The 18,167-nt window shown below is 35.2% G+C and overlaps 1 protein-coding gene across 9 annotated transcripts in view; it reads right to left on the reverse strand.

Moving 5' to 3' along the window:
* Positions 1-18,167, reverse strand: part of DMD (dystrophin) — a 1,219,670-nt gene that overhangs the window by 229,197 nt on the left and 972,306 nt on the right. For all 9 annotated transcript variants that reach the window (XM_061999893.1, XM_061999885.1, XM_061999868.1 and 6 more), the window contains one exon: positions 16,884-17,073. In XM_061999893.1, the coding sequence (XP_061855877.1) occupies positions 16,884-17,073 (190 nt within the window). The remainder of the gene's footprint in view (positions 1-16,883; positions 17,074-18,167) is intronic.

An 18,167-nucleotide genomic window follows, 5' to 3' on the forward strand; every position in this document is an offset into this window, starting at 1 on the left:
GTTTTAAATACTTTCTCTTCTATCTATTATACCCATCTATTTTGCTCCCAATGTGTAAGACAGACAACACATTAGTAATTTCAGGGCCAGTTTCTGCCTGTACTACTCTCCCTGTATGATATTTAAATTACATTAGTTTAAGGTCTAATCTGAGTGAATACAGAGAAACAAGATTGAGACCATCCAGGCTTGAAGTTTAATCAGATAACTGCAAAGGGATGGGACCGATATATCACCTGAAGCAGAAGAAATATTATTAGCCCCCTCAGGCAACAAAGAGTTATATAGCAAATATCCTGTACTGGACATATAAAGACCAAAATATAAATCCAAGATCAACACGCAACAAAAGATGCTATCATCAGGTAATGCAAAATGACAAATATTTTACTAAGACTGATAATAACAACAGCTTCCCTCTGGTAACTTAGATAATTATTTTCTACCTGCCAAGACACCTTAGAGATTCAAGGTGAAATACTCCACTGTGCTTATTGTCATCCTGCACCACATATGTAGCATATCCTGGCTTTATATTGTCAATACCTCTAGCTGATGTATATGGGATATTGATGAAATTAAGCATCTCATTTAATTACCACACTGATTGAGATGTGGGTGGCTTCAGTTCCAATCAGCTGTCTTACCCAAGCCTCTCAGAAATATGGAGATTTAACTTTCAAAGGATCCAGCTTGCATGTTCTTTTTTGTGCTGTTTAAGTTTTGAGCTCATCTGTTTTATGTAATGTAACTGCAATAATATTGGTTCGAGTTAGTTCTACAATAATTCACTCCTGGTACAGCAATAGTTGAGCAAACAGAAGCTTATACCAGAGGCATTATTTTCTATTATTTATTATAATACTTTTTTTTTTTCATAATTTAATGAGAAACATTTCAAAGGCAACATTTTTATCCTTTCGTGTTAAATTAATTTACAGGGCTATGAGCCATAATGAAAACAGAGGAATCATCAGCAAAAAAGCACATTAATAAGTCAGATTTCTACCAAGTTTAACTAAACTCACAAAATGTTTTTTTGTATTTCTATCAGGTTCAGCTGGTCTCTATTTGTTCCAAATTATGTATATATAGAGTGAAAATTAATATAATGATAAAAAAGTGGATGCATCAGAACAAAGAAATTTAGAATAAAGATTTTTGTTTTATTTTGAGCAAATCTTAACCATACTAGTGCATTTTATCCTAAATATCTATCTGCTGCAGTCTGGTGTGAAAAATGCCATCCTCCAGCCTGGAGTTGTAAGGATCTTAGATAAATATTTAGAAAACAAAACCTGATTAAAATAGAATCATAGAATGGTAGGGTTTTAAGGGATCTTTAGAGATCATCTAGTCCAACCCCCACAGGCATTAAATAATAAATAAATAAACTTTAAAAATGTGATAAACCAAAATCATATTAGAAAAAGAAAAAGCAAAAGCCCTCTGCCTTTCCTCTCCCCAACCCCAACACCTGGTTCCTATTTTTTACACTAAGCCAGATATAATAGCTGTTGACGAACTGTAAAATTCCTTTTGATATCAAAAGGATTTGAGTCTGCCAGGATTAACCTTAGTGCAAAGAATTCATAGCTGTGAAAATGTAACTGTGGCTCTAAGTTTGCTCTATGGACAACATCAGCCCTTTCTTCTTTTTCGTGCCCAGATCATAGAGCTGGATTACAACTGGGTAATTGTTCTGTTTTTACCCAAGGCAGCATGCAGCCCAGCAACACCTGGGTGTAAAACACATTGGTTAGATGTTTAACAGGAAATAAAAGATAATGTAATAGCAAGCTGTCATATTATAGCTCCCATTGCAGAAATAACATTTCTTGGCACTGTTTTTCAGGCAGTTCCAGCCCTCCATAGTATTCTATGTCCCACAAATTAAAGTTTAATATAAACCAGCTAATTATATTTTTTAAAGCAATCATCAACCTGGGATTTAAACACTGTTGCAACTCTTACTCATGAAGTATGGAGTTACAATACCCCAGTTAAAGAAATGATCTGTTGAGGTTAATACACTGTTGTGTATATAATTGGTGTAACATAAGTGAAAAAAAGGTCTGTTTCCTAGCTTTGATCTGGCAGCTTCCAGCAGGTTTCTAGTTTAGGGGAATAAAGGATTTGCCAATTCATTTATAGATCAGTGAAATACACTTTGATATAAACAGTACAAAAAATAGCAAGACAACTCTAAGCTTTCCCCAGCAAAGGACCTTTGAAGTCCAAAAATGAAATTTAGTGGTTCAGTCTTTTGGTTTTGTATTTAGTCCTCTAGGAAATGCATCTTCCTATTATTTTTTGCTGAACTTTGAGGTAGTTTCAGAGAACCAGTCATTAAAACTGTGTCCAACGAAGCAGTATGAAGTGGAAATTAAAATGAAGCAGCTTTGATACAGTAGAGAATGTATGGTACTTCCAGAGAGGATATAATTTATAGCTTTAATCTGCTTAGTTACTAGTTAACTCTTGTACTTGCTCCATTGGCAATGTTCCCCTTAAAAATCTATAGTATCTGATTCAGAATATATAGTATCTGATTCAGATAGCAAAAATCAAAATTCTGGTATTGAAAAAAAAAAGTCTCATAGTCTCTTTTGAGGGTTAATTCAGTTATTTCATAACAAATTATTTTATATAACTTGATAGATCTTTTTGACTGACAAATTTTTCAATCAAGATTCTCTAAGCTATAGAGACTTCTAATGTGGAAAAAAAAAAGCAAAATAAGAAAGGTATAAGAAAATAAATATGTTCATGTTTTTAACTGATTCATTTGCATGCTTCATATTGGTCATGGCCTCTTTTGATTTTGCATTATGTTTTCAACTATACAGACAGTACAGAATTGAAGCCACTTATTTTAAAATCAAAAGTCCAGACATTTTCACTCACATACCAATATCTTTCATGACTTACTATATCATACTAATAATAATCTAAACAACCAGTTGATAAATATATGTTCATAAATATTGTCTTCTGTTTTAGATGTAGCAATCTGGTCATCTGAAAGCTTCTAATTTACCAAGGCAAAAATGGACAGTTATGTTTCAGATCTCTCCTGCCATTCTTCCAGCCTCTTCCAGCTATATTCCGATTCAGCAGGTATTTCACACAAAAGGACAAATGCAAAAAACCTACTACATTATTACAGCCACTTCACTTTAAATCACAAAGAGCCCTAGATTAACATATCTAAACCACAAATCATCCACACTTGCAGGTAAACTGTTAAACCAGACTCTGAGAATAGCGTGGCATAAAGAACTTCTATTAACCCTAAAAAAGAGTCCAAACTACTTAATAAAACAGTGACAATATACAGTGAACAATATAGAGAGGAAAGAAGAAGAATTTCACATCTGAAGAAAATTAAAATTGTGTCCCTTTCACATACCTGAAAAGAAAGAGATCTGTCTTTTCTATGTATAGGATAGCAGATAAAATTATTGCCCATTATGGTTCCTTTCTTGAGGCCTGTTTGGCCAGTCAGCCTCACCTCCATCCCTGGAAAGGTGACGGAACCACCCATTCTGAATGTAGTCACTAAACATATGAAGGAAAAGATGGTTATCAGGGGGAGTCAATATGGCTTCACCAAGGAGAAATCCTGTTTGACCAACAGATGTCATCTACCTTGTCTTCAGCAAGGCTTTTGACACTGTCTCCCATAACATCCTCATCAGAAAGCTCAGGCAGTGTGGCTTGGATGAGTGGACAGTGAGGTGGATCAAGAGCTGGCTGAATGACAGAGCCCAGAGGGTGGTGATCAATGACACAGAATTGATTTGGAGGCCTGTGGCCAGTGGAATTCCACAGGGATCAGTTCTGGGGCCAGTCTTGTTCGACATTTTCATCAACGACCTGGATGAGGGGATGACACTAAACTGGGAGGACTGGTTGATTCCCCAGAAGGCTGTGCTGTCATCCAGTGAGATCTTGACCTGTTTGAGAATTGGGCAGCAAGGAAGCTGATGAGGTTCAACAGGGACAAGTGCAGAGTCCTGCATCTGGGAAGGAACAACCCCATACACCAGTACAGGCTGAGGATTGACCTGCTGGAGAGCAGCTCTGCAGAGACAGACATGGGACTCCTGATTCATAATAAACTAAAGATGAGCCAGCAATGTGCCCTTGTTGCCAAGAAGGCCAATGGCATCCTGGGATGCATCAAGAAGAGTGTGGCCAGAAGGTCGAGGGACTTTCTTCTCCCCCTCTACTCTGCCCTGGTGAGGGCTCATCTGTAGTCCTGTGTCCAGTTCTGGGCTCCTCAGCTCAAGAGGGACAGGGAAGTGCTGGAGAGAGTCCAGCACAGGGCCTCCAAGATGATCAGGGGACTGGAATATCTTTCATAGAGGAAAGGCTGCAGGAACTGGGGCTGTTTAGTCTGGAGAAGAGGAGCCTGAGCCTGATCTTATTAACATTTACAAATATCTAAAGGGTGGGTGTCAGGAGGTTGCGACATCCCTTTTTTTCTACAGTAGCTAGCAACAGGACAAGGGATAATGGGATGAAGCTGGAACACAAAAAGTTCCACTTCTACATAAGAAAAACTGTTTTACTGTGAGGATGACAGGGATTGTGGAGTCTCCTTCCTTGGAGGTCTTCAAGACTCACCTGGATGTGTTCCTATATGACCTGATCTAGGTGAACCTGCTTCTGCAGGGGGGTTGGACTAGATGATCTCTAAAGATCCCTTCCAATCTTTACCATTCTATGATTCTATGATTTTTCAGTACTAAGAAATTTTTTTCCCTTGAGCTCAGTTATTGACTGCTATCAAAAATAGCTAATAGGCTACAGAGGGGGTGTGGGTGTGTTTGTGGTGGGTGTGCGTGTGTGGGGGTGTGGGGGTGGGTGTGTGGGTGGGTTTGTGGGTGTGTTTGTGGTGGGTGTGTGGTGTGGGTGGGTGGGTGTGTGGGTGGGTGGGTGTGTGGTGGGTGTGTGTATGTACTTTGTGGTAAGTCTGTCTGTGAATCTAGGTGAAAGCCTTGCATGGATGAGGCTGTGATAAGTAATTCAAGTACTCTGAGGAATTTGTTGTTCACACACATATAGTAGTAGATGTGTCTGAACCTTATATTTGCAAAGTTGTGAAATTTGACTCAGTGTGTTTGAGACACACAATGGCATGCCAAGTGAGAAGGAGCTTTGATCTTTGGTTCTGTTATCCTGCAAGGGGTGCAGCCAGAGATAACCGAAGTGAAAGGATGAAACACGTTTAAGTATCAAACTGTGTTTTTAAGTCTCTATGTTTGAAGGGCACTGTAATTTTGCTATGGCATCCAAGTTGTTAAATCTGTTTAGGAGAGGAAATTCTAATAATCAGGGCCTTGTGCCAAAAGCCTCTCCTCTAGGCTGCCTTTTGACTCACTGGAAAAAAAACCATAATAAATTGCGTAAAAAGCAGCTTATTGAATATTGCAATCATGTGCAGCCGTTATATGTTTTGGATAATAAGAAAGTGTGGTCCCTAAATGAAACATCAAATTATAATACTATTTTGCAATTTATGTTTGGTAAGAGAGAGAGAAAGTGAGATGAAGTCTCATATGTGGATTTGTTCTTTTATTTAAGAGAGAAATGTGAATGTTAGAGAGAATGTGAATTAAAAAAATCAGGAAATGTTGCTCACAGTAGAAAACAAAAAGACTCAAAACTGTTGCTCTGCATGTACTACTATCAAAATATGTCTTAAACATTTGGCCCTTAAGAGGGGAAGATGAATTGATACAAGTCCTGAATTAGATGTTACCCTGACTACCTCATGAACTCTTGCTGTTCTCATATACTCCCCTCTCTCATTCCCATCACCTCCAGGACCTGCTATCTGACATGAGCCCAAACAGAGACCTGGCAACTGGACAGGGAAATCAACCCAGGGTGCTGGCTCAAAGGAAGGGCCCCAGCTCCATCCAAATAGCAGTGGGGTGGAAAATGAGGAATATGATACAGAATCCTCCTCATCAGTGTCCAGGAGAACTTGACACTGTACTCATTTAATAACCCCCTTAAGGAATCCCTTAAAATCTAAAGTCAAAAGCATATAATTTCCCCATTAAAATAAGAGGTTGGGCAGAATGAACCAGTAAACATAAAAATGCCTTTATGATTTAATTCTCTGAGAAAAATCAACGAACTCCTATAAGGAGGACCCAGTTAGAGAGAGAGAAACCAGAGAATAGAAAACCTCTTGGAATAAATCAGTGTGCCTTTTGTAAGGAGCAGGGGCACGGGAAAAGAATTTGCCCTAAAATACTAAATAACCAATGAGCAGCAGCAAAACTAATAATTTGGGGAAAATATACTGATTAATGAGGACTGAAGACAAACCCAGCTGAGTCTCTGGTTACAATTAAGCTGGGAAAAAAGGAAGTAACTTTTTGATAAAGACAGGAGCAACATCTTCAAAACACGTAAAGGAACAATAGGAACCAAACCAGCAAATATTGTTACAGCTACAGGGAAAAGAGAAAAAGCAGTCATTTTTGCCACCCCTGGATCTGAAATTTGGAAACAAAATTATAACATATAAATTTTTTTTAAATTCAGAATGTCCAATGCCCTTGACAGGAAGAGATCTGTTCTCTAAATTTAATGCACAAACTGTTTTTGAAAGTGGAGAATTGTTGTTAAAAATACCTAAATCAAAGAGATGGGAAATTTTAATGATACAAGAAAAAACAAAGGTACAAGAAATTCCCCCGGAGGTGGATCATGCAAAAATCCCCACAGTAAGGGAAACTGATATTCAAAGAAAAAATTTAAATTGGCCCAATCTGTGAAGGCTGAGTTAAAGGAAGGTATGAAACCAGTTAGAAACAAACAGTATCCAATTAAGCCCGAAATAACACAAGGAATCTAGAAATTAATTGACAAGTTCTTGAAATATAAAATTCTAGAGGAGTGTGAATCAGAGTATAATGTTCCTATTTTAACTTTGTGTAGATAAGTTTTCTTCCCCAGCAGATTTGCAACAGTAACAGAAGACAAAATTCACCCACGTCCCTTCCCTCCCCTCAGAAGCAGCAGCAGTCCTGCATACAGCAGAATTGTACAAAGAATTCATGGGCAAAAATCTGGCTTATTATGATAGCCATGGAGTAGGCTCACAGTTGTGCTTTGTCAGTTGTCCTGGTAACTGCATCAGTTGAATTGAAGAAGTTAAACCTTCTTCTGCAACAGTGAGAAAGCCACCACCCCAAGAAGTGGCATAGAGGAGACAAAATCCTTTCCCTAAGCAAAAAAACCCTTGGTTTCAAGGAAATTTTCTATGGAAAAGAAACTCATGAAGAACAGAAAACATTAGTGCCTCTCCTACTTGGTGACAACAAAGAGGTAAGATGAGCCAGAACAACATTTCTAGGCAAGGCAGAGAAAAACCAAACACCACTGCCTCAACAATTACATGTGGACAGGTGGGTTAGCAGAAGACACAGCTTAAAACCTGGAGTGATCTGGCAGAAGAGCACAAAAATTTTATTCTTCTAGGCATACTTTCACATGCATTCATAGCTACCTATGACTAAATTCTAGGTCGCCATTTGGGGTAAAAGTGATCTCAGTAGTCCGAGTTTACATTTTATTTCTCTTCTACCACCTCCTGGGGAACTGCATTATTTAGAAATACACTGAGTGGTAGGACCTATCTGAAACTATAAGCTCTTCAACCAGTTTTAGGTAAAAGACAATCAAATGAAGAAGTGAAATAAAACCCCAAACCCTACAACAAACGATACCATTAACACTACAGGGGTATGTGGGGGAGAGGAAGAGAAGAGGAGAAGGAGAGCCTGTACACACATTTTTCATATACATATATATGATCACACCAATTTTGGGCACCTATTGTAGCTAGTTTGTTAGCTATTCCTTCTAGGTTCTCTCTAAATCAGAGGAGAAATGTATGCCTTTCTGTAAGGAAAACAGCCCCAGCTCAGCCTGGCTAAACTGCCCTCTGGACATGCTTCTGTTACCAATATATCTGCAGAACTAGGAAGAACAGCTATTCCAAACAACCTGAGCTGGGTGGCACAAGCACCTGCAGAAACATCTCTTGTGCATTTCTTCATAGTGTCAGCAGATTCTGTTGCACTGATATTGAGATAGGACAATGGGATAACTGCATTTGGTCATCTGAAGAGCTTTCTATATTCCATCAACTCTGCCAGTCTCAGTAGAAGCTTAAATGCTTACCTCACACTCAGACTGTTGACAGTTTAAAATAGGTGTCAGAAGCTGACTCCTGAACTCTACCACCTACAGTGTACAAGTAAGGACAAATGGCAGATACACAACAGACTGGTTACATAGCCTCTAAAAAAAAAAAGGCAGACAAAGAGATCATATCACTGTATTTCTAGGTAACAAATGATACCTGGATACAAACAGCAGAGCTTGTGGCTGCTTCTACCAGTGTTTAAAGACAGACTCTCTTAACTTTACCTAAAGAAAAACCACAAATGACAAGGTTACTTGAAAAAACATAGCCCACAAGGTGAACAAGTTATCTGAAACTGTATAATCCTAAAACCAGATAAGAGTAGATATGAAGGATAATATATATGAAAATATAATACATGTAACAGAAGAACCTATATGATAGAACTTATTTGAGCGCACACGATTTCCAGTGTCACAGGCTCTAAATAATGTCATTCAATCTCATGCTAAGCAGTACAATACTGCTACTTCAAGGGTTCTTGGTAGACAATCATAACTTCAGATGATTTCCACGCAGAGAAGAGTATACACAAAATCAGAGCCAACATCACAAAAATAGAAATTATAAACCCTAGAAAGAGTACTAATGCAATATCTACTATTCTAGTAACAATTTCAGAGAACCCCAAATCTACTTTACGGAAACAAAATGTAATAACAGCATGATAAGTGTAATTCAAAGCTAACTTTCCATAATTCCAAACCAACATGTATTTTACCCCAAAGAAAAATCCTGAGCATCAGTTTAGAGTCTCCTAACATAATTACAGGACTGTCACAAAGGAGGACAAAGGTCCTCCTCCAGAAAGTTGCTACTACTTCAATGATAAAAAGTGATGAGCCCACTGGAATAGTTACAACACAGACTGAGATAGTACTTCTATACTTCTAATCAGTGAAGCCAAAAAAAGTCTTTCATTTCATATATAGGAAAAATGACCATTTTGGTCTGGTGACTATCAATAAACTGGAATCAGGCGCTCAAGTGAAAACACACAAAATGAAAAGAAATTTATTTATTATGAAAATAAATGATTAAAATGAGAAATATTCCACACAAGGAAAATGCAATATGTGGTACTTCATATTGACAGAATAAAATTCAATTTCTTGTCAACAGTTGAAAGAAAAAAAGTCTAAGCTTCTGACAGAAAACAAAATGGGGCATCAATTAGTGATGACATAGTCAGTTATTCTTGTCAAACATGCTGTCAGTTTAGGTAGTGCATAAGGCATATAAAGCCTTTGAAGCTCTTCAGTAATATATTAAAAACTATTGTTGGCATTTTTCTAAACCATTTCTATTGATTATTCACTTTTCAAATAAATTTGCTATAAATAACACAAATTAAATGGAAGAACTAAATGGCAGATTAGATTGTACCAGTAACGACTGATGATCATAGAATGATCAAATGGTAGAAGTCTTCAAAGTTTTGGTAATTGCTACATCTCATTCCTACCACTACAAAGTGATGGGCTACAGACAAACTTGGTACATGCTCAGTAAGACTTTGAGAGGCCATCCACCCACTTCTTTGGATGTTAGAGGCCCTGTCATAGAAGAGCCTACACAAAGAGGGATAAGGCACCGTAGAGAAAAATGTAGTAATCGGAATCTATTCAGGAATAACGGTGAAGCGTCTTATGCATTCTATCCCATTTCTGTCTGTGATTTTCCATAAAACACAACCTTGCACCTGATGCTATGAAAGCTTTCTCCTTCTAATTCATGTTTGAAAATGTGTTTAAAGCTGGTAGAGCTTGAATGCTGATCTGTGAGTGAAAACAGGACCATCCTTCTGGTGTGCTCAATAAACTTTTGAAGAGGAAAAATGTAAGTCAACAAAGTAAATATAACCTATGTTATTTAGAGCATTTATTGAATGGGATTTTTCTTTTCCCTTGATTATGAGAAAATATGCAAATGAGAAATTAAAGGAAGATATTTATCTACTTGTTTGCAAATACCCACTTCAGATGTGAGATTTCTGACAACTGATAGCTGTTTATTTATCAGGGAATACATTTTGAGAATGCTCCCATCTAACTCTAGTAACTGAGTACTAGATCAGTTAATGAAATAAGCCTTTTACTTTCTAAAAGACAACTGGCATTGATTAGCATCTTGTTCTAAGTTCAGAGGCAGGAATGACAGAACCAGAATACATGACTAATGTATTTACTTCTAGATGAACTGTAGCATCAATACGCTTTGTGTTTTTTTAATAAAGATAATTTCTGAGGAAAATTTATTTTAAGTGTAAGGGTGATGGATTAAAAGAAAATAACACTTGAAAGACAGAAGTTGCAGAATTCAATTCTAGGGTTAAGAATCCTCAAATTTAATTTATGGTATGCAGAAAAATACTTGTACTACTTTCATCAGTTACTTATGGCTTTCACCTTTCTATCTCACCATCAGTTTCCACTAATAAGAGCAATTAAAAACATATATATTTATTTTTATTCTCTGTAGTCCCTCTCCTCACTTGATTTTCTTTTTAATATCCACTTTTCCTCCTCACTCATTTGAAATACATTACCCAGGAACTCCTGGGAGATGCTTTTGAAATTTTCTCAAGAAACAGCAAGAAAGTTTTCAGTTTCTTATTTTCTGATATTAAAGCTTTTCCATTTGTATATTTAAGCAATAAATAATTAGGCTACAGAATGACTGACTATTTGATCAGCAATCATGTGATCAGATCAGAGATTGCAAAAATCACAGAACAGTCAAGGCAGGAAGATACCTCTGAACACAGTCTGATCTAACGCCCATGCTGAGTGCAGGTTGCTCCAAATCATGTCCATCAAGGGTTTGAAGACCTGTAGTAAAGGAGATGCTACAATATCTCTGGATGGCTTGTTTCATTATTTGACCATCCCCTTAGTAGTTTTTTTTGGCACATTGCTGGCACATTCAGATTCAGTCATGGTAACATGTTAGTGTAAAAGGCAAATCTGGACAATTAAACTTTATTTAAAAAATAGATGAGAGAAGAAGACTATATTTTATTTGTAAAGCTTTCAACAATTTTAAGTAGATGTTACTGAGAAAGTGTTTCAAAACAGAGACTGGAAGTACATGAAAATTAATTACTATCAGATATTTTTCAATAAAGTCAATTGAACTAAGTATATTACAGATACTTTTTCTCTTCCCTAATAGTCAGGTTCATCATCTAATCCATAAATTATGTCACAAAATTAATTGTACTATGAAATTATTTGTAAATTATGTTTGAAATAAAGTTGAGAATAATTATATTCTCTCAAAGAAATTATATTGCTAAGTAACAAAGATGAGTCAGGAACATGTATCTACCTCAACTTCCTACTATTGAAAAAACAGTTACTTGGACACCTTAAAACACAAGTAAACAGCTTTGAATTATTGATAGGAAGAGAAGACATAAGTGTGCCTTGCCTGCTGTTCATGTCTCTTGTTTTGGGTAAAAAAAAACACTCAGAAAATGGAGGTACTGTCCATACTATACATTCTTTGGTATAACTTAAGGCATTGCATAATTTTCCTATTATTAGCAGTAAAACCACTGCATCAAATTGAAAACTGCTTAGGTTATAAGTTAAGTGAGCATGAAGGAGGTAATAAAAATACATTTCCTATATATTTCATCCCCAAGTTATTAACTTTGCTTCATTTATCATATACTGTCATACTTTTAGTCTACACTACCAATAATTCACCATAAATTATTTTAGATACATTTGGTAACCTGTGTACATAGTATAGAAGCATTCTGCAGTTATTGTTTAACTAGGTGTCACATGCAGTACTTGTCAGTTTTCAGTGCAAAAACCTGTGATTAAATTAATTTACAGGCTTAATAATAAATGATTGCATTTATAAAATAACAGGATAAATGCACCCTAGCTTCAAAATTATATCCAAATTACATAATCTGTACAAAATGTCACATACAATTATTTCTAAAAAGACAAACTAGAGGAGTAATTAACACAGTTGAGAGTTCATATCACTAGAAGTACAAAAGCAGAAAGTAAAATTAATTATTTTCATCTCCCTCATATGGTTACTTATCAAGCCAAGCCTCATGGGGACACATGATGTATTTCAACCAGACAATAAAAAGCAGCTCATAATTACACAACTCCTTGGAGTAACTGGTTTGTATCCTTGAAAATTCTCCAGAAAATATTCTAACTATGCGAATCACCTCAACTATTACATTGCTGTCAGTGCAGACAAATGATGCATGCAAATACATGCTTATATAAACAAAGTGTGTTTATAATGCAAGATTTTAATATAATTACATCATCAAGTAATTAGAATGTGCAGTTATGTAAGTCTCACCCTTCTGCTACCAAATGAATTGCTAAATACTAGGGGAATATTAATCTTTATTAGTGACATTTGAGCTAATGGTTTCTGAACATGGAAAGAAATTGAAACATCTACAAATGTGAGATTTTCTTAGATGAGTAACTTCTGTTTATATAAAAGTTTTTCTGCACAACAAGATATTATTTTTCAAGTTGTTTAAAAATAAATTAGAGCTTGAGAGTGTAAAGCAGAAAACTACTGGATCACTAAAGGCAAGAGAAACATTCTAGTAACAAGGAGATAAAGCTACTAGTGAACTCAGAAATATAAGTTTTTCATTCCTTATACATATAATTCTCTATCAAAACATTTCTTTATACCTATTGCCTAAAAAAATTAGATTAAATAAGACAAAGACTGCAGGTTTACATTCATATGTCCTATTCAACCTTAACTTCTATGAACTCTGTAAACCCCAGTATTCAAAATTTCTATCAAGAGACTCATGAGGCAGTGATCTTAAATCAGAAACTACCAATTCATTTAACCTCCTAGAATCTGGATTCAGCATAGTAAATGAAAGAAGAAGAAGACAAAAAAAAAAAAGACATTTCACGTGGAAAAAATATCAGTTGGAAAACTGGAATCCTGGCTGTAAGCTTTTAGGATCTTTTCTATGCTGGCACAGAGCTTGTGGTTGTACACCATACACTGGATGTTATAAAATATATTAAGGACATAGACTGTATTTTAATGTGCCTGTTTTTATACATATACAATTCACACAGAAAGGTTTTTTTGGCATACAAGTTACCTGTTATGTTTTTATAGGGTAAGTGTATTTCTGGCCCACAGTGCAGAGTATAAAACCGACTTATCTTGTACTTATGGGGCTGGTGATACTGATTAGTAAGCAATAAACCCTTTTCACAAAGTACATAAATGCATATTGCTGAGACTTCAGTGACTTATTAAAGGTCCATTTTTTTGAATCTTTTATATGTATAAGTTGTGTGTAAATGAACATACTTTTGAAATTTTCTTTTCATCCTTACGCAAAGTGTATTGTGAGAGAGAACTCATACAAGCAGGGTATGAATACTGAAAAATTCAGTGCAGCAATAACTGAGCAACAGATGAAAAGTCATATTCTCTTTCCCAACCATTCACCTGACATCAATAAAATTGATTTACTGACAAAACCAATTTGTTCTTGGTTTTGATATTTGCTTCCTTACTTTTTTTCCCATATATTACACATCCTCATTAATTAATTTTACAGCAAACCATTTATTATTTTTCTTTTGCTTTTGAGTAATTTCTTTACGACATTCAATTTTTTTTAAAGAAAAGTTTTATAGAAAAAACATAGAATAATATTTGACATCTTGAACTGTAGAACAGTTTATAAGCTTGGATGTTGCTTTTTGCTTATAGTTGACCTTAGTGCCAGAGAAAGATCAAAGGCATACTTAACTTGCTAGTACATCTGTAGCCATGCACTCCACTAATTTATTCCCATACTTTGTTCCTGACTGACTTCTACTGGCATTCTCCATTCATTTTATATGGAATTCATATACATACCATCAGAAAAATCTATCAAGTACTAGTGGAGAAACAGAAGTTTATGTAAGTTTGTATTTTTTGTCTGCACGTAGGTCCCTCCAGTAAACTGCCACAAAAGTAGCATTTACTATTTGAGAATAACATAGTCTCCATAAAAATCTGTGGTCACTACAACAGCTTCACACATTAACACACTGTATTACTGAGGAAACAAATGTACTGCTTAGTTAAAAAAATTTACGTTAATTTTCCTAAACCTATTCAAATCTCTATTTTAGTAAGAGAACAAACTAAAAATGATACTCTAATTACTAAGACCACACAGTACTAAAAGACACAACCTTTTACATTAATTGTAGTTAACTATATCTCAAACCTGCAATAATTAAATACAATGGAAGAAGGTGCAAATGTTGAATGGCCACTTCACTATAGTTCTTTAAAAAGCTACAGAAAAAAGAGTTTCTTCTCAATTGCAATGTCTAAAAATTGCCCCATTCTATTTATTTAAACAGAGCTTTCCTTATTCTAGTACACATAAGGAACTTTACCTCAGGAAGAAAAATATCTCACACTTCTACCAGCTTTTAGAAAAATACAAATCTTCTATAAATCACTTCAGGGGAAGGGCATTAGAAAATCCACTTGTGCTTGTTATAGTACAAGATTTCTTTGGGAGGCTTAAGAATGTTTTTCTTGTACAGTCAAGATTAATGAACAGAACAATATTCCTTTTTGGAAGTGAAACAAATAGAGACTGTACAACAGTTTTTACTCTCCTGTCCTAGATAAGTTGGTCTAGTTCTGAGCTACCCAGCTCAAGAGAGACAAGGGACTTCTGGAGAAAGTGCAGCAGAGAGCTATCCAGACTATTAGAGTACTGGAACATCTTTGCTATGAGGAAAGGCTGAGAGACCTGGGGCAGTTTATCCTAGAGAATGGAAGATTGAGAGGACACTTTCTCAATGCTTATAAATATCTTAAGGGAGAGTTTCAAGAGGATGGGGCTGGTCTTTTTTCTGTAGTACCCAGTGACAGGACAAGGGGTAAAAGGCACAAGCTGGAACACAGGAAGTTCCACTTGAATATAAGTAGAAACTGTTGTGAGGAAGCCCTAGCACGGGTTGCCCAGAGAGGTTGTGGAGTCTCCTTCTCTGGAGGTTTTCAAAATCCTCCTGGGACACATTCCTGTATGAACTGACTGATGTGAATCTGCTTTACCAGAGGGATTGGACTAGAAGATGTCTAGAGGTCCCTTTGACCCTGTGTTCAAAGCAATTGATTACATGATGGATTTTATTATATACTTAATTAATTATTTATGAGAGGCAGGACTTGCGTGCATTTACTTTTACTGTTATATGTAGCTCTGAATAGTTCTTATGTGGAAATAAGAAAACCAAAGCTAGTAGCTGAAACAACAACTAGGTCTACAAAGCTCTATTACATATAAAAAAAAAAAAAAAAAAAGAATTGGATCTAAATGTTTAGGTATCTCTGTTTTTTCAATATAATACATCTTTCAATAATCACATAAAAAATAACATCTGCAAGTACTTGATATTTCAATTATTTTAGCACCATTACAACCTAAAACATAATCTGGAGAATATGAAAAGATTCTATTCTGAAAATTAACCACTCAGTTAATCTAGAACTATCTTCCATTCAAATCTGTTCAAGATCATGCAACTGAATCCAGAAATACATGAGGATTTAAGGTATACTACCATAGAATCACATTAGCTTAAAGATAGATCACTATTAAAATTGCGGTTCAGATTTTACATTTGTCCAGTAAAATGCTGTAGATTTCAGAGTATAATGTAATGGAATTTAAGCAGGAGTTCAATCAGGTGAAACCATGAATTAATACAATAATGCCAAAAGAAGGTGGCAGTATTTCCATTTAGCGTATTTGTTAACATAATAAATGATAAATACAATTTTTCACAGTATGTTTTCATAAAGTGTCTGGAATTTACAGTTTTGAACTTTCTGTCAATGTCAAAGTCAGGGACTACAACTGCAAGAAAGGTCCCTGCCTTTCAAACAGCCAACCAACCTCGTACTTCAGAAATCTAAGACCTAACAAACAGATATGCATATTCCTCTCAGTAATTGTGGGGAAGAAAGCACATTGAAAGTATAACAACATATTTCATACACCATTTCTACTAATTATTTTTCGTTCTCTCCAAGATTCTAATATCAAATACAACATTGACTCTCTAAGATATTTTCTTTCCAGAGGAAAATTGTCCAATCATTAATGTTATTATCACAACAGATCATGTTGGCAATAATAATCTAAATACCAAATTAACATTTTTCATGAATTTAAAAGTAATGGAGGAAAACTAATTCACGATATTTATAAAAAACTTCAATAAATATCAGAAAAGCTTAATAAACTCTCATGCTTATCAAGTGCACAATTCAAAACTGTAGCTTAGTACAGTAAATCTTTTTTATGTGATTCAAAAAATATCTAAACACTTATTTTAGCAAATTTTTATTTCTATACATTTTAAAGCTGTACTTTAAGACATTTTTTCTATAAATATGTTATACACTATAAATGTGTTATATACAGAAAGATATCAGACAGAATCATGATGTGCCACTTAAGAAACACTTAAAATTTAGTAGCAGAACCAATTCTAGTTCTCAAAACAATTTTATTTTTGCTGAATATCTGCACACTGGAAAACAATCCACTTTAGATACCTGACATGCCTCTAAACTGAATTGCTTGACTTACCTGCCACTGTTTCATGAGCTCCCGAACCATTTTAGCATCCTCTGGTATCTTTTCTTTGTGTGCAGCATCCTGCAGGACATTTGCAGTTGTTTCAGCTTCTGTAAGCCAAGCAAGGAACTTTTCGAGATCCAGGTAGAATTGCTGCAACATTTTTAGGGCTGATTCCAGTGCAGCTTCACGTTCACAAACCCTGTGCAAGTACAAATAGTCAAATGCAGCAGGCTCAGGAAGAAAACAAATCTTAAATCATGAAATCAAAATATAACAAAGATACACTATAGATTTTCATGTACCAAACAAGGCAAGTTTGTAGATACAATGCAAGTTTTGTAGCTAGTGTATGTTTGCAGGTAGGTTTTCTTTTTAATCTTTTCTCTTGAGAAGTAGTGCCTGGAATTAATCTGGTAAAAAATCAAGCAGAAGTGTTTTTTGAAATTATAATGTCTGAAATGTAAAAAAAAACCAAATTAAACCAAAATGAAACAGAAGGATTTCCCTGATTTGTTTTAATCAAAGATTGTTTTCTTTTTTTTTATCATTAACCTACACTGGGAAAAACATTCTAATTTTTAGAAATCATGAAATAATTCCTGGCCACTGCACAGTATGATAAATTTTAACATCACTTTTTATGACTTGAAGCCTTTGAAGACTGCATTCAACACTTTAATAACACTGACATTCAAGGTTATGTGTGCATGTTTTGTTTTGCGGTACTTTTTCTGATATGAATGTAATGTTACAAGAAAGATCTATCAGTTACATGACAGAACATGTATTTTTAAATACAAAGGCTATCTTCTCCTTGGGGAAGATCTAGATCGTAGAATAGGAAAGAATATTAAAGGCTGAAAAAAAGAAGTATATCTGCTTTATATATAAAACATTCATGTGCAAGGTATGTGTCATAGACTGATTTTTTGCACTGAACTTTAACTATGGATTTAGAAATGTAAGCAGGTAAGTATGACATACTGTTCATTAACACTAGTCTATCCAGGTGACTTAGTTATTGCATTACTTGCATATTTGTTTAACAACAGCATGGTAATTTTTTAAGCTCAGATAAAATATATTAAAATCTTTTGATAAGTGTAATGAATGCAATTTGATCATCCATATTTAGTCTACAAATCTATGGTGATACAGGTATTTCCAGATACATTTCCCATCTAGTTTTATGTTATTTAGAGAGAGACTAATATACTGGATTTTCGTAGATATAATTTCTCAGGTTGTACTATATCATTATTTTACCAGAAGAGGCCATCAAATTTCTATGGA

This window comes from Colius striatus, chromosome 1 (genome assembly GCF_028858725.1).
Source record: "Colius striatus isolate bColStr4 chromosome 1, bColStr4.1.hap1, whole genome shotgun sequence".
Taxonomy (NCBI): Eukaryota; Metazoa; Chordata; class Aves; order Coliiformes; family Coliidae; genus Colius; species Colius striatus.